This window comes from Nomia melanderi, chromosome 6 (assembly GCF_051020985.1).
Source record: "Nomia melanderi isolate GNS246 chromosome 6, iyNomMela1, whole genome shotgun sequence".
Classification (NCBI taxonomy): domain Eukaryota; kingdom Metazoa; phylum Arthropoda; class Insecta; order Hymenoptera; family Halictidae; genus Nomia; species Nomia melanderi.
This window is the reverse complement of record NC_135004.1, coordinates 3,011,406-3,034,655: the sequence shown is the minus strand read 5'-3', so window position 1 is coordinate 3,034,655 and position 23,250 is coordinate 3,011,406. Positions and strand designations below refer to the sequence as shown.

The 23,250-nt window shown below is 40.5% G+C and overlaps 1 protein-coding gene across 1 annotated transcript in view; it reads left to right on the top strand.

Annotated features, from left to right (window-relative positions):
• LOC116427033 (uncharacterized) overlaps positions 1-23,250 on the top strand; it is a 50,459-nt gene that overhangs the window by 6,188 nt on the left and 21,021 nt on the right. Inside the window, exons 2-6 of the mRNA XM_031976880.2 lie at positions 9,182-9,400; positions 9,940-10,639; positions 13,613-13,740; positions 15,261-15,507; positions 22,617-22,838. Coding sequence (XP_031832740.1) covers positions 9,326-9,400; positions 9,940-10,639; positions 13,613-13,740; positions 15,261-15,507; positions 22,617-22,838 — 1,372 coding nt within the window. The 5' untranslated portion in view covers positions 9,182-9,325. The remainder of the gene's footprint in view (positions 1-9,181; positions 9,401-9,939; positions 10,640-13,612; positions 13,741-15,260; positions 15,508-22,616; positions 22,839-23,250) is intronic.

The window sequence follows — 23,250 nt, the reverse complement described above, 5'->3', positions numbered from 1 at the left end:
TGGTTGCACCATGGAATCCGCCGCGTAATTGTTTTCGAATAAGGAGCAAACGATAGCTTCCATTCCAACAGTTCAGATATAATACAGTACCATTTGTTACGTCGAAGAGAATGCTTTTATTATTGTCGTTACTGGAAAATGAGGGAATTGGCTAATAAAGACACTAGATATTAAATCTTACGAATCAACATTTTACTTCTTATACTTATTCTTGTCTTACTGTTATTGTCTCCATTAATTAAAACTGAATTTTCTTAATGACGTATCAAACAAACCGAATTTTTTAAATCTATGAGATGCAAAAATGTTAGTAGAGTAATCGCTCCGAAGAATATTTTCAGTTTTTGACTTGTTAGAAAAATTATTGTAATTTCACGAGTCTCTTCAGTGAACTAAATATGTGTCGAATTATTATTAATTTTGTTGTGTTGTTCCTCTCAAGGCACTTCGCCCTGCATCTCCGCGTTATCTATCGCGGCCAAGTGCCGAGGAATGCGCGTTTCCACCCTTAGCAACACGTTCCCGAAATTCCAGCCCCGAATACATTATTATGGAAACTTCGTAGCGTAAAGAGATCGAGACAACTTTCGGCTGATAGGATTATATTGTTTGTTTAGTCGGCAAGATATTAACATAATCGTATTTTGTTAACACCTTACCAAACTTCCTATCTTTCCCAATTCCATCCACACTCATTCCAATTCTACCGAAGGGACGCCTCCAATTTATTATATCATGTAGAAGGCGATAAGAACCGTTCGTCGAGCTTTAAATAAATTTTATAGCCTATACCCGTGTCCTTAATGTCACAGTAAAACGTACACGTTACCTTCGATAAATTTCGACGGAAGTTTCGGATCTCATCAATATTTATACGAAGTGAGGATTCAATTCGAGTAAACCGCACATTTGCGAGCCATCCATATAAAAGCAGAATTTCGAGAAGAGTCAGAGTATTATTAGTAAAATCAGCAATATAAAATTTAAGTGCAATATGACTCAGTGAATATTATCAACCAATTATAAGTATCGATTGGAACATCTGACATTTCAAGTTGCGGGCTAATCCTCAAATGGAACCTTTACGATTCGCAGATTTCCGTGGAAGCTTACTCCAGGATACCGCGTGTTATCGTTCGTCAATTTTAAAACCTCTCGGATTAAGTTTACAACGGGCAACAATTTAACACGGAATTTCACGCTGGAAGTTATTCCATTGACCGGTGAGCGTCGCGCAACAACGATTTCCATATGAATATTCCGCATGGATTATATGATGTTCTCCGGCCAGTCCAGCGACAGAAATGGGCGAGAAACGCGGAATTATTTGTAAACCGTTTCGAGCTCGGTCTAGCGAACCGGTACAAGAACAATGTTTCTCGGATTATCGCAGTGCATCTCGCAAGCATAAATCCTCTGGGCTGTATTCACTATTTTTTTTCTCAGAGCATTGCAATCTGTGAATGTTTGTTTTCTATGAGAACAACATTCCGGCTAAGTAAATACTACTTGCCTACTTTGTATGCTATGTACTAACTATTTGTATAACTGTTATATTACAACATTCAATTACGTATTCAACTATTGCTCACTAATGACTTTACCGTTAATGTGACCACTTTAAAATAAACTCGAACGAATAAATGACACAGTCCGACTTTACTGATAGTTTCTGCATTTCGTCTACTTAAACGGGAACTCAGTAATGAAAACCAGAATAGAAAGCTGATACAGAATTTCTATTCCCCCTGTTTGCACTTCATTCGAACCAATTTTCTTTTGCCCGAACGAACGGTGTACACGGATATTTTCTTCAGAAGTCGCAGTTTATTTCAGCAAGGTCGGCTAAGGTGATTCTAATAAAGCCAAGATTTCGATTATGTCTGTAGGGCGCTCGTAGGGGTGCCGCGCCCGTAAGAAACACTCGGTTCGATGGAGACCGTTCCTTTTCGAGAGGAAGGGAGCTCAAGGTCGATTCGTATTTTTCTCGTAGGATGGCGAGGATGTTTGTTGCCTTTAATACACAGTTCCTAGTGTCTTTATATGGCATTATTAGTTATCGGAATTATTATACTTTTAATAATGCACGTTACCACTAGAACTACCGAGCACTTCAACTGTCTTTTTAAAATTTCTTTATAAAAGCTATATGCGTGAATTTATTAAGATTTCAATTGGCTTGTATTTCAGTTTAAGTATTACTAAATCAGCTACTTTAATCATTTTTTAAAGAAGTGTCTGTATCTTTACAGTAATTGTAAAAGAACGAATTAGGAATTGGTCATTTTCACCCGCCTAGTAGTTCTAGTGTTAATAAATATTTTCTTTGTGCACGAAGTTACTCAGAAAAATATGTACAAATGTCATTTGTGAGTTTCGTATGGTTAAATGAGTAATGGCAACGTCTGATCGTAATAACTGATTAACAACTGCACAATTACGTAAGATGGTTGAAGAATTGCTTTGAAAATGTTACGAATGATCCTGGAAATTAAGATTCTGTCCGATTCATGCGGATCAGTTTATATTCGAAACTATATCCAGCATTCTAGCGTCGACTGTGTCAAATAAACGGAATTTGCGTCGCGATAACCATCTCTGGAGCTCTCAGAAGATTAAAACTGATGGCGTAAAATCAAATGAATTCGTTTCGGTGACTCCACTATGGAACCCCGGCTTTCGGCATGGTCGAACTGCCATTTAACAGAGAGAACGGTATTCGGACGTTTAAGAGATGAAACGCTTGAAGCATCGGTCGATCGCCTATGCCCTTGGATCGTGCCGCCTGCCACGATATCTGCGAATATCCTCTTTTTTCCCGTATAAATATCCGATAACAACTGCACGCCATCTTGTTCGTTGTATTTAAATACATTAGATTGATTTGACATTTGGGGATTTATAACTGTATACTCTGTCCCGTAACATCGATGTTTATAAGTAACGAGAATCCTATGAGAAACGGTTGAAATAAGAAAAAAGTACTCCTTTTCAAGCTTCTTTTTTCTATGAGATTCGAAGATCATCAACGTTATTTTATGAGGTGTTGCTTTTTTACCGGAAATAGAAATCAAATTAAAAGAATTTATGTTAATGAGATAAATTGAACTGTGAATAATCATTGATCTGTACACGGTGTTTGAAGGACTCGATTTTTATACTATTCGGAGACGTATTACATTTTTGCGCGAAATATTTTTCTCTTCTTTTTAGAGATTTAACCTAACGTTTATAGAGATTTTCTACTTGTATCATTTAACCATTGGAAACCATGTAACTGACTGTAACCGTACAAACGTTGAACTTTCATGTAAAAAGGAATCCTGTTCTCTTTTCATGCTTCAAGGATACTTCTAACGATAACAGATTCACGGAACGTGCTCGGGAGGAAGGTGGCAGACGTTTCATATGAAACATCCATCGAAGAACTGACGTTCGAAAAGAAACGACAAAGTAATGGCGCTGCCGACAAGGAAACAGAGATAAGCGTTAAACGATGAGAGAGCCTTTCGAATGCGAACGCTGAAATCTCGTTTCGTTTTCTGGCTTCAATTCTTCCAGCTCGTTTTTTGTTTTCACGCTTATCTCGTTGGAACCATGCCGTACAATACGGGCGAATAAAAATGTCACAGACTTCGATCATTTTTTTTTTTTACCAAAAGGTCCGCCTCGAGTGGAATCACGCAGGTTCCGATATGTCTATCTGGAATTGACATTCGGATAACATGGGCAATTTGTTTTGAAGATATTCCACTCTGTCAAAAAATTTGAATTGCTCTTATAGTTTCTTATTAAAGTCTTAAAAATATATTCCTAAAGAAATGTCAATAATGCCACAAATTTTTTAATTCTCTTGTATTTTTTGGCAAAGTGTAAATATAGATTATCGAATATTTTGTAGCAGTAATCCATATAAAATCTTAATGAATCGAATATCGATTTCCATTGTTTGGTCCTGCTAAACGGATTTGTAAATTCCGCGATCAGCAAATTCGCTATCGCTATTATGGGGTAAATATCTGATCAGACCTTGAAACAAATTACTCGACACAACGAAATCCGATCGGCGGTGAGCGGCAGTTTCCGAAGTGGAGTTGGAATTCCATCAGAAAATCCTCATTTCCACTAGGCGATCCGAATAAATTTCCGATAGAAGTAGGCATCGTATCCTGATTCCAGGACATACGTTCAGGTCTCTCGAGTTCTGTTCCACGAGCAATTTCCTCGGTCCGCACTACGAGGCTTATCCTTGATACATTGAAATAGCTAATGCTGTTCTAATGATTGTATCACGGCTCGCATCATTGTCAACGTATACTGAGCACAAATGTCCTGACCGAAAAAGAGAAACCGACGTTTCACGTGGCAAACGTTGGAGCTCCCTGGAATGGCAAATTTTCCGTCGAGTTGACAACAATCGCGATAACAGGACCTGTCGATTTTTCCAACAATCCTCGTAGATCACTTTTGAGAATCCTACTATTCGTTACTCGCTCATCGTTTCTGATTTGTTAAAAAAAGCTTGCCGCGACACGAATATTCTTTCATTTCCATCTATTATAAATATAGAACTACAGATCGTTACATGTTCAATACTTATACTTCAGTGTAAAAACAAAGTTTGCATAAACGAAAATTACAATACCACATTGTTACATGAGATTGAAAGGCCACAAGCAAATGAGGAAATGTTTTCCTTTGTTATTCAGTGATAGAATTTATTTGGACATTCAAACTTTGACCAAGTTATATGATACATTCCTGCGTGGAGTAGCTGTATCAAAGTTTACATGTAACAAACATAATAATAATATATAATGGTTGATAAATAACTACCACAGCCATAAAAATAAATCGTTCCATGAACAGCAGATAAAAATGGCTTGCCCAACTGCCCGTTCATCACTGTACATTACGCGACCCTTCTCACGAAAACACAGTGTGCGTGTAGTATGCCCGCAGTGGCTGGAACCGACCAGAAGGTATCCATCTTCGCGTGTAATCCCGACGCAATAGAGATTGAGAAGAATCGTTGCGCAGGGTAGGTGCGTTGTACCGTGTACCACTCTATTTCCCGAAATTGGCCGCAATTCTTGCCCGTTAAGCTTGCCACGTCCTCGTCAAATCGCCACGGATGGAAACAAATGGATTTCGGACAAAATGATGGTAGAAGCCATCGTTGTACCGTCCGCAGGTCGGTTCGAAGCGCGAGGGAAAAAGCCTGCGCCCTTCCGACGGGTAATCGAATCCTTCCGGCGAAAACAGTAACAGAGGATTCGGGAAATGTAGGTCAACAGTTCGGTCTACTATCAAAATCGAGGGAAAAAGCGCTGCACGCGTAGGCGGCAGTTGGTTTAGGATAGTAACCAAACTGCGAGAGAAGAATTCGACGTCGAGCTGGACGTTTCGATCCGCTCGATTGATTAGGGTAGCTGTTTGATGCTCGAAATGGACCACCACCCTAGTTTCACAGATACAAAATGATTATCCTTGGACTGAATTCCTATCCCAAAAAAATGGCAAGGGTTGAAGGTGCTTTTGGTAAAGAAAAAAACGTCGTTCCCGACGATCGTCTTCGACTAGATTGCTTCCATTTCGCGTTGAACTGAACGTACCACCGACATTCCCCGTATCGATCGTTGTACAGTCATTATCTTCGTTAGATTAAATTTCCATTATTCCCGACTCCGCGTTCCATACGGACATAGTTGCTGAACTAATTCATTTCTCGGTGGATGATGACATTATAAATTGAAGAATGCATTTCCTATGTGAGTGTTAATTTAACGGTGTGACTGTAATGCGTTTATTATAATCGAGTCAAGCTGCGGATAGCGCCATTTATAATGGCCGCGAAATATTTTATTACCAAGAATGTCATTGTCAGTCGGAAAATAGGATTTTCAGTGAAATGTCTTTGCAGAGGGAGTTGTTAAACAATAATTCGATCACTTTCGTAGTCGGCAACGTTATTAACAATATTATATGAAAAGCAACTAAAAGTATTCTTTTGCTGCCTTCGTTGATTTACCGTTGAAACGTATGTAAAGAAAGGAAGCCTGAAGGTGTTAAAGAGTTAAGGAATGAAAATTCATAACATTCGATCGGGAAACGATGTAGTTTCGTTGGTCTTCGAGCTTTTTCCTGCCAGTTGAATTATTAAACACAGTTAGCTAGTTCCCCACGGCATTTCATTTTTCTTGCGTCGAATTATATTATTAAACACAATTGGGCAATTTCCGTGAAGTTCCGAGGTTCGAAATTCCATCGACGCTGCTCATTTTCCTGCCTCCGGCTGAACCGTGGAACCTGACGACACCCGCCAGCGTTTCACGAACTATTTATTTATTAATACAATTCTTCGGTGAACAACGTTCAGCCAAGGTGACGTTATATTATATATCGCCCTTCGGGCAACAGCTTGGCTACCCGGAACTTTTGATTTAAGATCCCGGGAAACTTTCGCTCAAGGTGCATGCCGGCACACCTCTGCAAAACCGTTGGACCTTCGTTCCTCGCGGCGGAAAACTATTTTACGATGCGCGTTTCCGTGAATCGTTAGCTTAATTAGCGCCGTTCGAATCACTCGAGAATATCGTTTAATTTTACGGTTGACGGGCTAGGAACGACTCGGAAACTGCACGAAAACTTTCATCGCCGACACACCATTCGCAGAGTGGCTCTTAAACTGCTAAATACTTGCTCCTTTTAATAAGTACAATTATATGTGTACATTCAAACAATAACACATGGTGATCATTCTCGATCGTAATTCGCATATTTTACAAATTCAGTTACCTTTGTCTTTATTCTAAACTACTTATCGATTAATTTGAATAAATTGCCATCATACAATTATTTGGACAATATCGTTCCTCGAATTTCTAATTTTATTCTAATACAAGAGCCTATCCTTGAAACATCCTATCCGTTATGTGACATCTTTAACATGATATGTCTACTAGGAATTACTGTGTTACCGATTACGCTAAGTTTCTTGTAGACCGCGTACGGTTCTAGATTTCCCGAGCAGCAAATTGATTTCCTTTTGTCAATAGTCCGCCAATGCCGTGTGCACGACCGAGGCGAGCCAAGGTTCTATATACTTTCTGCTCCTTTTACGTCATCGATGTCTATGCCACGGCGCAGAGGGTACGACCGGTTGAGCGACCGGCGACACGCAATTTCCGTTTCGTTCACGTAATATGACGGTTCTTTTTCAGAATCGTTAGCGGGCATTAATCACGACCGTCCACGGATGCTTTATGCATCTTAATGCCGGTCGCGCCGAGTTAATAAAGACCCGATGGTCACGGCGGAATGCAATTTCTCGACAAAACGGCGCGAGCACTGGTCGCACGCTCGCGCGCGCTTCTTCCGTGACCCGGTGAATGATCACCTGGCGAGGCCGCGCTCCGCGCTGCTTCTGAATGGAACGGAACAACCGGAAACGTAGCTGCCGCTCAGCTGCTGCTGCTCGCGTCTCGCCGGAGGCATTCGTCAACGCCGGAAATTTGCGAGAAATTTAACGTTCTTGTAAAGGAATTTACACGGAATCCAGTAAATTCGCTTGCATTTCCATCGTGTCTGGAATCTTTTATTGCCACGATAACTCTCGTGCATTGCAGAATCTTGTCGGAGGCATTGGCGCTGTTGGGTCGTTGAACACTCTAACATTCGCAGGATATTCCGAACGAATCATTTTTTATTTAATACGTAGAGATACGATTGAGTATAAAAATATAAAGTAGGTTGAATACGTAGAAGGTTTTAGAAACTAATCGTGATTATAACTAAACAGTTACAGCGAAAACTATACTTACTCGAAAACGAGTAACAACACGTGACTTACTGATAATCGATTTGCCTTCCGACTACGACAGCCGTTCTCTTGACCCTCTCCTCGATTTATTAATCCATGATGTTTACTTTTCAAGAATCCCCACTTTTCCTTAAGTGGCTTTGCGTGTCGTGCCTCTGAAACTACGTTAGAAACTACATTATATTTTACAAAATGCTAAACGTATTGAAACGATACTTATATCTGAATACTTGTATTATAGAAAATAGCTTTTAATCCTACATCGAGCTGTCTCGTATATATGTACATCTGCAATTAGAGGCATCTATTGCCAAGACTTCTCGGATAACAGTCTGAATACTAGGGTATTCGAGTAATAGAGGTTTGGATAGCAGAAACCCTGCAATATGCCAACTCGGTCCGAATACCAAATTCGGTCACTTTCTTGATTCTGCAGATCCTACGGAGCACATATTCCACTATTAACAAGGAAGGCGAATGGATGACTGATGGAAACGGGTGCGCGTCAATCTAGGCACAAATGATGATTACCTATCTGACATGTTCTGTGTCTCACAGAAAGCTGTGCCGTGCGGTTAATTATCTCACTTAGGTCAGATGTACACCGAGGATCGGATTTCGTGTCCATGGACACTTTGCATGTCCGTCATGGAAGAATGTTCGACAACGAAATCAGACGACTCTGATTAGCTTGAAACTAACCCTGCGACGTCTCGTTAATCGTTTATCGTTTCCCTTAGTGCCTGTCGTTCGAGTGGGACGACGCGATCGTAACTGTTTGAAACTTCATTCCTTAATTAGCAGATTGCGGAATTTATACAGATGTTATAACTATGACAATGTGAAGTTCAGCTGAAAGTAAAATTTCGTAGAATTCAATGAGGTCGTTTTGGTTCTAATAGTTAAGATTCTAATAAACGCTTAATGGAAGGACTAATCTTGTTGGTAGATTCGTACACTGTTAATATTACGAAAATAGAAAAGCTCTCTAAATCAGAAGAGCTTCCTAAGTTGTAGGCAATACGAAGGTTTTAATGCTTTACATACAAAAGTTACGAATATTCATTATTGTCTAATGAAACATTGATTACAGTACTGATTGCATTAAATGGATGTAACGCACGAATCAGTGGACAGAGTTATTGTAGTTTAATATCTTACGTCTAATTCGAGTGCATAAGAAGTGATGTTGCATATGGAATTTATATTGAATTACAATATCGAATGACAATTTTATTATGTCAGAGTAAATGGCGATTTTGAGTCGACACTCGAGAGCAAGGAGTTAAGACTATATTTTGTAATATTAGTAGGTTCTACGGCTGCACTGTACAATGAGTTCCTTTTATTTCGTTTCAGGGATGAGAGTATGCCCCTCTGCATCGCAGCACATCGTCCAGACGCAGTAGAACACCCGCGGCGATCACGGGACCACGGGGACGACGGGCCAGTGTCGCTACCGACAGGCCTGTCGATTTACCGCAAACAAGTCCTCGAGGGACAATGGAGCGGCAAAGATCTCCCCGGGAGACCTTCATAACGGATATTGTTTTGAACAACGAAACGGAATTCGATCAGGTTAATTCCTATCACATTATCCTCGAATCACAACTATCATATCACATTTTGTTCGCTACTAATGCGCACTACCCAATCCAAATAATATTTTCAATTATTCAATTCACATATTTATCAACAAAATAATCCCTTTTAACATCTGCGTTGATCGCATGCCCTCTACTTTCCTTTTCAAATTCATACCAAATCATCTCACAACACATACCACACGTCTTATTACCAAATAATCTCCACCAACAAGCTTCCAAACGCACCAACATATCGTTCCAAGCAACACAACGGTACCGCAAAACCTCGCCTTTCGACCTTCCAACTCCAAACAAGACCCCTAATCCCACGGAAAAGAATTCCTTATACAATACAACTTGCGCCGGCGAAATCCTCCGTGCATGCATCCCAACCATCCGGCGCGGGGGAACGAGTTCCCGCGGCAAATCCCCGGGAACTTCTACCCGCGTGATTACCAAAACTTTTCCCCGGCAGAACGATTTCACCAACCGCCACGATCATTCACAGAGACGCGTCGTTCGACCTTTCAGACCGTGAACCAAAGGATGCCGGCGGAGAGGGACGGATCGAGATACGTCCTAAACATGAACAGAAGCTCGAGGAACTCGCTGGTTGCAGAGGATTATTACAGGAACCCGGGAAATGGCGGTCGTAGTCCGCGGAACAGCTTGGTGCCAGGAACTGGATTGACATCGGATATGGTGTACGGTTCGCGGCATTCGGTCCACGACGCCGGGCTAAGCCCTAGGAACTCGCTGGTGCCGGACGTGGCTTATAATCGCAGCCCCAGAAACAGCATGGCCGGCTCTCGGACGTCTTTGATGTCTGAGAACGGGAACCCGGTGCCTAGGAGCCCCAGGCATTCCATTGTGCCGAACTCGTCGCGCTGCCCTCGCGGCAGCATCACTCATATGGAACTAGTGGACCGCAGCCCGCAGAGAAGTCCTCGCGAGTCGATAGCGTCGGAATATCTGAACCAAGGTCCAAGGAACTCGTTGACGCCGTACGAACCAGTTGCCAGCAGAACACCGCGCGGAAGCATCAGCGTGAACGACGCGCCACGAGGAATGGTGGTGGTCAACGGAGACGAGGTGAGGCCCCCGCGACGTAACATCGATCCCGACATCATCGACAGAACACCGAGGGGCAGTCTGGGCGGCCTGCCTGAGAGACGACTCACCAAGGCAAACATTATGGCTCAGGATCCGCGGAGGGCTTCTGCTGATCAAGGTGAGCATTGCACGTTGCGAGAATGTTAATTTATTTTTGTCAACCTGATGCTGTTGTGTTGGGACTTGTGTATTATTGATACGAGATAATTTGATACGAGTTGAATAAAATGTTTTTAAACGAGAAATGTGTAGAGCAAAGCGTTTTGTATACAACTTTGGCTAGCTGTGGCTTCGAGAGGATTAATGATAAAAGAATGGATTATGAAGCGAAATAGAATGTTTTAGAATGTTCTTCGAGGGAAAGCGAGCAGTGACGTGTTTCGTGTAACAGAAATAAAAAGAAAATTCATGGTGCATGTAGAAAATCATAAATGAAGAATGATTTCGAGGCATTTAGTTTGCATGCGGAATGAGATCAATTTGAATCCCACATTCGAGCCGGGACGCATTTAGGAAATGACGAAATTCCGGGATGTTTGGAACGGTTGAACGTCGTTAATGACGCAATTATGTTTTTACATATAACACAACCGCAGGGGTGCGCTCGTTCCCGGGACGGTGATGTCGCGTCGGGACCGGTGCGCGCAACACAAAAATTAAAAGCATTCGCGCGCGCGTTAACTCGTATTTCGATGAGCCGGCTTGACCGACGCGGAACCGCGTTTACCGGGATAATTAATTATATTAATTCTGAGGGCACCGTGTATCGTTCACGCGGGACGAAACGGAATTTAATCTGGTCTCGTATCGAAATCCTAATGGCAATCCGATGCTCGTTACCGGCATAACTTGACGCGAGGTCTCAAGAGGGCCATGAACGTCGCCTGTTTCTTTCCGACGAACTGTAGGCATAGTAGCCCTGACAGTTTCGCTCGCGACTCGACTGAAGGGATTAAATGCTAATAATTCACCGTCCAACGGATCAGATATCAGATTTTCCTGAGTAACGTTGACTCGTTCGTTGATTTTGTTCAACGGGTTTCGGAGCGTCTGACATTTGAGATAAGCTCACGTGATTATGTAATTGTAGAAAGGAATGACAAAAGAAAATGAGAATTCGACTTCTGTGATCGTTAATGTTGAAATGTTCAGTTTTAGGATATTGATATTTTCGTATTATAATGGATTAAGTTTAGCAGCATTCTCAGTGATTGATTACTATTTTTATTATCAACGCGAAATGAATCTTCTGGTGATCGTGTATTAAATGCTTTTCGAAAACATCGATGTGATCATTCTCTTCGTTTACTATTATCAACGGATTTTTTCCAAATTATACAATAAGTTAATAAAATCATGTAGAAGATATAAAATTTATATGAATAGAAGGGATACATTTTCTCAGTAAAGGAAGCTACTGTGCACTGTCCAAAGGGTTAATCGCTCAACAATCTACTGAACGCACTGATCATCAAAGCTATTATCGCCGAACATATCCCTGATAACGGTAGATCTGGGTTAGCATAACAAAGCCACTGTACCGAGCCAACTGAACCAATCTTGCGAATACATTCGTCACATGTCCGTCCACACCTTCCAATTCGTATCATTGTAGATGCGTGCTGTATGTCTGACACAATACGCTGGTAGAAACTGCTAGACCCAATTCTCATGTCAATGGTGCGACGTAGAATTCCTTTGACCGAATAACGCTGCATTGTAACTGCACTACGGATTGTACGCATCTAGAGCGAATTCGGATCACTACATTACATTGTAATATAAAATTTTTACACACGAATCTTCGTTTTAGAGGAAATTCAATTTAAATACTCTTTGATCATTTGTATTCAGTTGTAATCACCGATCATTTCCATTAATTGAACAGAATTCGGTTGCCTTGTTTGCTCATTGCAATTACGCATGCACAGGAATGTTTAAACTCGATTACCTTCAAAAACAAAGCATTCTACCTATTAACAGTTTCCTTCCTTTTTTTCATACAGAATCTTCCCATTTTTTATTACGATGGAATCACTGTGCAGGACACGACGAAAATTGAAATAGTTTAAATTAGTCGACAATTACGTTTGACTAATTAAACTCTCTTTTACACGTGCGTCACAGTCGAGAGAGTTTACCGTGTATTTTGGTTCCATTCAATTACCATTCGCCGGGTAGTCGAATCGAACTGTATCAAACGTAATTTTAAACGGTATTTATACGAGAACACGCTATTTTCACGCACGATAGACGCATATCAATCGTTTAAAGGGAGATGACGCATAAAAGAACTCCCGACAATTATTTATTCTCGTTCTGCAAGCAGTATTTATAGAGTGACCCGATAAATGGGAGGATTACCCGGTTAATACGAGACGGAATTTTGTGACGCGACCGCGCAGCTCGAAGTCAATAAATTATAGGTGCGTCGGGAATTACGTGTATCTTGCACCTACTCCGTTTCTCAGGGAAACCGACGTCTCTAGCACATTGGATCTGGGACTCGTAAATCGTAAATGTAAATTTATCCGCGAGGGAGTATGTAATAGGACGCTGGAAAACGGGTTCACGAGAGAAATTAATAACTGGATTTTATCGTACGATATCAACGCATCCTTCAATTCGTTCTGCAAGAAAACGACTCGTCAACGAGAGAATCCTCTATGGTTTTTCATCGTGCGCTCATTTTTTTGGAAGGAATTCTAGAAATTAATTAAAAAATCGATCTTCCAACGATGTCGTTCACTGTTTCTAAAATAATATTCTTCCGAACTAAAATCATTTCTTTTAATTTCACGGGAATAATAATAATTAGTTCTTTCAACATTTTTTAAGTTTGAATTGTAAACTAACTAAAATCATTTCTTTTGATTTCACGGGAATAATAATAATTAGTTCTTTCAACATTTTTTAAGTTTGAATTGTAAAATGATACGGATAGTTGATCGAAATTAATCACAAAAATGGAATCAGAGAGTTCGATATCTCTGTAAAGAGAAAAATCTTTAATCTAAATCAAATCAAGATAATACGTGTTTATAAATAATAACACAAGTTTCATATGATTTTATCTTTGATAAATGCGTAGGTGTGAACGCCAATCGAAATTCGTCACCATACAGGGAGAAATCAGGCGGAAATATGGTCCAAATGAATTTGGGATATGGATTGAGTGGCTTCACGGACTCCCGACGAGCCAGCAGCTCCGTGTCACAGGTACAAAGCCTTTTATTTTCAAGTAAGATGTCCACGAAATTTGTAAAACGATGTAAATCCATGGTAAGGCTTCTATGTCGATTAAAGTTTTTAGTAGCGCTTAATAGTAGAATATTAACAGATTTAGTAAAAACATTTGTCAAAACAGTCGCACAGAGCGTTTGAAATGCTTATCACCCTCCCTTCAGTCTGTGATAGTGGTCTACTGCAAGCACCCTTATCCCGTAAGAAGTAACATTTACTTTGAACAAAGAAAAGAAAAACTGCGAACCTCTTATATTCGCTGAAGAATACTCCTCGGTCAAAGGGAAGGTGAGGCAATTTACCAAATGCGTTTCTCAGGATAAATTCAAGAGCGTTTCACCATAGCAAATACCCATCTCACAAAAATCACGACTTTCAGAAGGACGTTTCTTAAACATCCTATAAAAAAGTAAATTTCAAGAGAATCAAGTACTAGCATCTTGCGATGGGAAGACTTACTACGCGGGTCGTGATATTTTCGTGGCAAACTCGCCATCGACATTATTACACGCTTTGATAGTCCCATTGAATTAGATATTTCAGATTGTTCCGAAATCTATCAAGAATTCTCTGTCACTGTTATTATTAACGACTAAATATTTCGATTTCCTCACTGTCGAACAGGAAATAATCCCATTCGACTTTCCTACAATGTCTGCAAATACCCATATGCAATAATTTGTATTGCATAGGAATAATTTCCCCGCATGTTTCCGCTTGATATACAGTGTTTCTGTAATTGCTCGCGCGTTCGTGCGGAATAAAGCGGCGTTCCGGGTAAAACCGCGCGGCATCGTTGCACCATAAATTTTTTACGAGCTCGCAATTTCTTCAGTTCTCTTGGGGATCGGTCGCGTTTATTTCCGGCGTATCGCGGCCGGCTCGTTACGCCGTTCGTAAATTTCGCCGTGGGATAGGGGATGGAAGGATCGCGGAATTCGCGACAGGATGAGGGATTCGCACGCGTGTCCCGCCGCAAAATTGTCGCACGCATCGTTACTCACCCGCGACTCGAGACCAAGCAATACACGCGCCGATTCCGCGAACGAAAATTCAATAACTGGCTCGATGGAGAACTGTTTCGGCTCAGTCGTAAATTACTCTCCCTGTGGCACTTTGATTTCATTGATCAGTTTTCATCTTTTCTCGGTTCATTTTCAATACTAATTTCCTGTTCGCCAATACGATTACACGCAACCAATGAAAACTATAAAAGCAAGGCACATTGCAAGTGACCCTTCTTGTCTCTGTACCGTCGCGAGTGTCGGGTCTCGTGCAATGAACAGTGGATGAGGGATTGAAAAACGCATTTGAATCGAATTATTATGACGACGACAATGTTTCAGAATGTAATACATTGGCAGGATTGCAACCGAGTGAAGTTTAACTTGTTTGATCTCTTGCCTTGTGATTTCTTTAGCAACTGGAGTTATTAAAGTTGTTTTATTATTCACTTGTGGAGATAGTTTTATTTATATGTGTACGTTGATTTCCAGTTTTCAGGTGACGAATCGCGCCGATTATTCAACAACGGCGTCAAGGCGCCGGAGCACAAGTCGGAGAACGGCAATTTTAATGGAATCACGTACGGCTCCGTTGTCTTTCAACTGAAGGACGCGAACCTCGAAGCGAATGGCAGCTGCGACTTCGTCTTTCGCGCTTTGAAAGTTGTCTGCAAAACCCGAATCGTGACCGACTACTTGGTGTTGCTGTCTTTGCTGCCAGTTTTGATGCTGATACTCGGTGAGCGACGCTGTGACGCGACAATGATCATTAATCATGTTTTCGAATCAGCAACGACAGTTATAACATTCGAAATACATGCTGCTGTTTCAAATGAGATCAATAATCTTCAGATGATATGAGAAATCTCAGGAAAAGTAGTTGATGTCAATCGCAGCATTTGTCACTTTGAACATTAAAACTTTTATTTCGAACATTTTTATCATTGTTAAACATCTTTAATTACGAGACATGTGTCTGCAGTGTATATTATATTCCTATTTCTCATGATTCATCTTGTGTATAACCAACACATACAATTAGTCAGACAACCTTAGACAGTTGAACTTAAATATTTCAGTTCGTTTCCGAAGATACCCCAAATCGATATCTCATGTCGAACCAGTTCCAAATAATTAGCACGATGTCGTCAACTGTCGTCGTCGAGACATTATCATTCGCCTTGACATCCGTATTACTCTCGGAGGAGGGAACTAACATGACGTTAATAACATTTGAGCCTGGAGAGACTGGGCCCACGACGTAGAACTTTCTATCTAGAGCAACTTTCGTGGTTAACAAAATGAGCTCGTGATCGATGAAATTGAATATCATAGTGTTAAAAAGATCCAAGAAATACTTCGGTGGGTCTAAAAAACTTCATTAAAAATTATTTTTCCAATAGAGTTCATCGACGAATCGATCAACGATCGTTCACGAAACGAGAGCAATAGATCAAAATAATGAATACTGAGCTATAATGTATTATTGATTATGCAATAAAACATGATCGACGAGACCTGACATTCAATCGAGATTCAATCAAGAGTTGAATGTATGTAAGATTAAAAATTAAATTTCAACAAAATTAAATGAATTGAAGAATCATTGCAAGTACCTAAAAGTTTTAATAAAATAGGTCCCCATTAAATCTCTCATAGAATGAAAACTGACATACAATTATACAATCAATTATCTATATCACAGTTTCCATGTTATCATACTTCGCTATTAACGTCTGTATATTCATATTCATTAACGAATTCATTAACGAGTTCACATTGCAAAACACTCGTCGGATAGTCAAATGCGTGTAAAAGGGAACTGCAAGCGACTCCAGCCTGTTTTTCTAGTGCCATTAGCTTCATAACGAGAAAAGACGTAATCTAAATGGATAAGCATATTCGGCTGGCAGCATGAATATCTGGAATTAACGCGAAAGATAAAATTCCACCGTACAAGCGAGCTCGTGACATGAATTCAGGAACAATCGTCGATTTCCACGTCAGAAACGGGTGAACGCAATTTCGCGGCATGCACGAAACGTTTTTCGCGATCGGGTCGCATTGCCGGATGCATATCCATGGCGGCGAATGAAACACGCGTGGATGCAATTTGCATATGCTCCCAACGTTAATGCGATCAAAGTGCCGCGGTGATGTTAAAGCTGCTTATTAACCCCAGTCGCATAAATTTCACCCGTAGGTCGGTCGCTGTTCGTCTGCGCGTCGCTCGCTCGTTTACCAACCCAGTTTAGGACAGTTTATCTCCGGCGAAACGTATCTCTGCTGTCCAAGCGACGTGTTCCCGCGGTTTCGCGACACCGACATTTCGAGTAGCGACGTTTCAAAATGGAGAGCATTGTAGGTCCGGCGAAATTTTCGCTGGGAACTTCCGAACATCCTTGTCTGGAAACATTAAATAAAGATTTTTCGCGATGGCATCCATTGAATTGATTGACTTGTGATTAATTGAACGTGGATCTCTGTGCAAATTGAAATTTTTAAGAACGTAATTAGGAAAGTAGAATTACGATGGAAAATGATTCTTCATTAGCAAATATTGCGGAAAACATTATACTTTGAATATATTATATACTTCTCTGCGTCGTGAAGATTCTCCAGAATTATTGATTTCCGAATTTCCCATAAATGCATAAGAATCCACGTCTAGTGGTTGATTTCATTCGATTTCACGATCCTTCCTATAAACCTTATCTGTCACCGTGGAACTATCTGAAAGAAGTGATACGTTCGGCTTCCGAAGCTTTAAATGATTGCTGTTCCAAGAAAAAAGAGAATTCGCTTTCAAATTTATGAGTCGACGAATTGCATTCTACCCGTGAAATGTTGCATACCAGAGCACTATATGATACGGGAAATAGTATACATCGCGAGCCGTTGTCGGGTTTCGATAATAAAAAAGAAACGGTTTTCGAGTACCTTTATTTATTATCTATATATCCGGCGTTGATGAATCGTTCTCCCTTAGTCTTTTTATGAAACAACCGTGTCTCGCTCACTGTCAGTGGTCGCTGTAAAAAATAACCACTCGTCGTATCCAGCGATCGGAAACGAATAAAATCGCGGGATCTAAATGAAAAGTTTCGAGCAACGAGTAAACGAGTGAACGATGAAAACACTTCGGCCGTTTTCCATCGAGTAAAAATGAGAGCCCTATCGGCGAAGCGAATTAATATTTTACTCGGCGATTTGAATCTAATCGAATAATTCATGCCGCAATGTTTATGTACTCTGCTTCGATCGATGGAACAATGACTCCACTAGAATTCTGCTCGTCTTTGGTAAACAATTGCTGAACGAGCACGAAGTCGATCACGAGCTAACGATATTTTTTAACGCGCGTATACTGCAAATTACACAGACCTCGCGATCCCCATTAATTGAACCAATAACTACTCCAACTCGCCCCAATAAGAGGGATACGCGATGTATTTTACTAAAACCGATCGCAACAAATTAGCGTTGTTATTTTAGCTCGTCTGACGTGTGCAGTTCTCAATTGCGTATTTCATTGTGGGGCTAGCTCGATCTCCTTTTTTAATTACTCCTAAATTAACTGCGGATATCCTCCGAATTAGGTCGATCCATGTACCACCCATTTCCTGATATATACGTGCACGTCACTCCCACCAGTTAATCGCGAATCCGTGGATGAATAATTCAAACTGCGAAGGCTAGCCAAAATTTTGGCCCGAATTGGCCTGCGACGTTGATTCTGGTGAATGGTCTTGTGGCGGGTACCTAATCATTAAACCACTTGGTCCATGGAGTTAATTTAATATGATCGACATTATTAAATCCCTTTAGAATATCTTCAATGTAACTTCAATGTAACATTATATCTTCATGTAATTCGCCATTGTTGCAATCAGAAAATTACAAACTGCAGTCTATAAAACGACGAAAAGTGAAAATGGAAGGAAGAAACTATCCAGAACTTATTTACTTCGTTTTATTTCATTCGTGAATAATGAAAGTACAGAGAAGATAAATTATATTTTGTAGAATATTATATTCTGTAGAAAAATTTATGGATTATTTCCGTTGTTTCGCATGCATTTTCGATTCAGTTTATCCAACTCGCCTTACTTGCTTTCTGTCGCAACCGAGCTTACGTGAGCCACTTTATCATCGATAATTAATACACAAAGGTCCGCATTTATCTGGAAGGAAACGCTGTACTTCATTCCAACTTCAAAGGAATGAATAATATTCGCATTCATTAAATTTAGGTTGAAGTCTTGGCCGCGAGACTGGCTCAATATTACGAGGCAAGAGGTTAAATTCCGCTTTTCTTTTCATTATTCCCTTTCCGTGTAATAAATTCGTTGTTATCATTATTGCTCTCCATCGATTATCAATGTCAACGTTCGGCATGGTGGGAATAAAACGGTTATTGGTTTGTGGTACGGAAGCATCAGTCTGTTTGTAGTTCTATTTTTAGAGCAACATAGGAACGATATACGTACTTTGTTTCATTTGCCGGTGCAGATACAAACTGGTCGAGTTTCACAGGTTCAGAGTTCCAGTTCCAGTTAGTTTTTGACCTCATTCGATTTATCTCGGCTTTATCTCGCTCAATATACCCCGTAGTATTGCAGGCCGGCAACAAAAAAAATGAAGCACCATTGCATCATAGGCAAATAGTATTGAAATTTTACATTGTTTAAATATCACAACATTCAGTCCCCTACTTTCGTTTCCCGAAATTGTTCCTTTTCCCAGAAAATTCACCGAATTCAGATCCGTGCACGAAATGCAACGAATTTTCCTGCAAAAATGAAATTGCAAATAATTGTAGAAATTTCACTGTAACCTCGTGAAATTTTCGAACGAAACTCTTATCTTATCCATTATCCGAATAGAATTTCGCTCGACGCTGTACGAAACGCGGGCATCGTTTCCGAATTAATTGACGGGTTTAAGACACGCGAGCCGGCAGCCTGCGCTACTTACGACATGCAAGCCCGCTTAGTTTTTCCCCGTTTGGCGCAGCTTTGCGCCGCGAGGCATAGATTCTCGGGCCGAATCGACGGGACATGGAGTTGCGCGGCGCATTCACCTCTTCTTTGAGCTGCTGCCGCGCGTAGAACCTTCTCTAGATCGATACGGTTCGTAGAAAACCGGGAATCGCCGTCAGCGAACGTTCGCGCGAGTTTTTTTTAGAGAGAGTCGATCAGTCGATGCATCAAAATGTCTGAAAAGTCTGTTTGCATGTTTTAATGAAGTTTAAAAGAAAATTTTTTTCTTTTCAGAAAACGAACAATATCGTTTCACTTTTTCACGAAATTCTTCATATATCGTAGGACTACAAGATTATGAGGAAACAGTACTCATGTGCATCAGTAGAGAATTGAGTGATAAGAGATTTATTCGAAACATATGCGACGTGCACTTTATTCAGCTTTCTAATGTCTTTTAGTATGCTCGCTTGGAATTTGTATTCACGCATTGTAATATAAATGTCACATGGAAAAGTAAAACAAGATTTTTTAGCCAACCTAGTAACTGGAGCTCGACGCTTTTGATCGTCTCAACAAATTCGTATTCAACGATGATATATTCATTCGACTTTCACTGAGCAGGCAAAAGACAAATGATACATTCATACGTGGCCTGCATACAAGTGCTGTCATACAATTCCTGCGACTGCGTGTAGTAGACGTTCTAAGGGATGAACGAAAATATATTAAGCTTTATGGTCAGGACATGTTTTATACTTCTAAAAGCTCTCTCCATAAAAAGCTGAATTATGCATCAAAGTTTTGAATATTGAAAGAAAAAAAACCACATACCAGCCTCCCGTTATTCGAACAATTAAATTATTCATTTGCAGCTTTCGATTTTAGATATTCATGCTCGAGGTCACCAATGTAATAATTTTCGACCGTAAAAGCTTACTAAATATAAATGCCAATAAAATAAAAATAAGGAACAATGTCATTGTGGTAGGAGCTTGGTTTTCAAGTTATTCACGATTGAAATCCGCCAATACCGGCGCATGAATCGAGCCTCTGTCTCCGTCTCTCGCGCGTCACTGCGTCAACGTCCGCACTGGTACTGACCTACCTCAAGCGCTCCACTATTGTCGAATGTCACAGTTCGGAGATTTTTAATCTTTGATAACTCGAAAACAAAGTTTTTATCGCAAGTTTATCATTCTTCATTTTCATCCTGTTTTAGTTTTTAAAATCGACCTTTAAAATACCAACATTATTAAACTCACTACTAGCAAAAGAAATTCATTTCGTATTCTTTAAAAAAGTTTGAATCCTGAACTGATCATAATACAAAAGACATTTGTGCTGTGTAAAGTTTGGTGAAGTTATGTAAACTGTGTAAAGGCAGTTGACGAGCAATAAGCCTTTATCGTCAACCTAAAATAACAACGACTGAGAAAGTACTCTATAATTGACTTTGGAAATGCTATTTATAAAAATACCCTTGAATTTGCCATGCATCGTTATAAGTATTGAACTTTGTATACTAAGAACAACGAATGCTAACAAATTCGTGTTGTTATTCGCTAATGTATGAGTTCATATTTGTTGTGTAAGCGACTTTAGTCTTTAGTCATTGTGTGTCGGTGAGGCTAGAGGGGTGGGCTGACCACGGAAGGGCTCGCATGCCGCATCGCCTTTAGTTAAGTATCGAAATAGGACGTGACACAGAGAGTGGTAGTCAGGCAACCGTCATTAGCGTTACATTATTCAAGGGAGACCGCACTTAAACTTATCGATGTCAAACTGCTACGAAATACATAGTCCTTTGATTCGGTGATAACTAAGCCCCGGAGAAGAAAAAAACTGCATGTAATTAATCCGAAACACGATCCATTATCCCTGTAGTTTTTGCGGGCAAAGGTTCGCGGTTGATCATCTAAGCTTAACTACGATGGGAACGGGAGTACTGGGGCTGGTAATCAATTACTAATGACAGCTAACAAGTTTCAATTCGAAACTTCGTCACGTTGCATAAAACAGCCACTCCTCTTTAATGACGCTCGCAATCAAATCCGACGTGCATATTGCATGTTAGGTACATGCTGTCGCGTTAAATTCCTCATTAGTATACGCCAGCAACAAAATCCGTCGACCAAACTTCCAAATTAATTTTCATCGTGATATCTTATCTGAATGAAGTTTCTTTTAAATATTACATTTCACAGCTTCTTCATTTTTCAAATGAGAGGCTGTCATTAAATAAACCATCACTATTATAGTATCGTAGTTTTAAGGCAGTGGAACAGTGAGTATTTTGAAAGACAGAAAGAGGACCATAAAAGAGAAAGGGACTGATGAAGACCAGGCCCAAGGGTTGACGAGTTTCTCGAGCGATGCCTAAGCGAGGATGATGAGTGCGTAATGATGAGAATAGGGCGTGGTTGAGAGTTTGTTGGAAGTGCGATAAAGAAGAATGCTTGTGGGGGAGAGAATGATCTTTAAGTGCGAATGACGAGAGAGTTTGGGACAGAGTCGCGTTGGCTTTAGAAGAGAGAAGACCTATACATTATTCTATTAACCATTCTTACGTTTTTTAAAAATAAAACATAATTATTTCTACTAATACCACACTATTTTTATTAACATCGTCGCTGAATTTCTGTTCAATTTCTACTCTTTCATCACAAAATTCATATTACACGTATGCATTTCGTTCCAGTTCTTCCTGATCTCTATACTTGCTAGCTTCTGTTCATTCCCTGCGAGTAAATATCACGAATAAATAACTAAATATTGCCCAATTCTTGATAAAAACTAATAGAGATGCAACAGACGAAAAGAAATCCTCGTAAATAATGCGAACGAAACCTCGTTTCTGTTCCAGGCTGGAAGTATTCTAGAAATTGTCCCGTAGAAGAACGGATTCCGATCTACATGATTATAGGCGGGATTTTCGGGAGCATGTTTATGTTCCTTATAACATACTCGCAGATACGGTCAAGGAGGCCTGAGATACTGTCAGTGCAGCCGGCAGGATCTCAGATATCATTTGTAAAACTTATCATCTTCTTGCTGTCATGCTTCCTGGTGGTATGGTTTGCAATGGGTGAGTAAAGGCGGAAATTCGAGGCGCGATACGGATAAGTACGACGGTCTTTTATATCCCTCCGATCCGGGCTTATCTCGCGCGCGAGGACTCCCTTCTCACGGGAAACAGATCGATCACGAGTCCACTGGCTCCGAGAGGGTGCTTCGTTCAGCTCTCCACATGTTTTAATGCTTTTATCGCGGCTCACGTGCAGCGAGGACTCGATGCAACGTCGACCCGCAAGCACCCGCGGCGACCAAGATGGCGTTCAAACCGATTCACGTCTCGAATAAAGTCCCGGGAGCTCGATCCATGGCCTCGTCCCCTGAGAAAAGGAAATATCGAGACGCGCGCACGAACGATCGATAACTGGGTTGATGTACACAAAGCTGTCGATTATACATTACCCTCCATCCGTTTGTATTTGCAA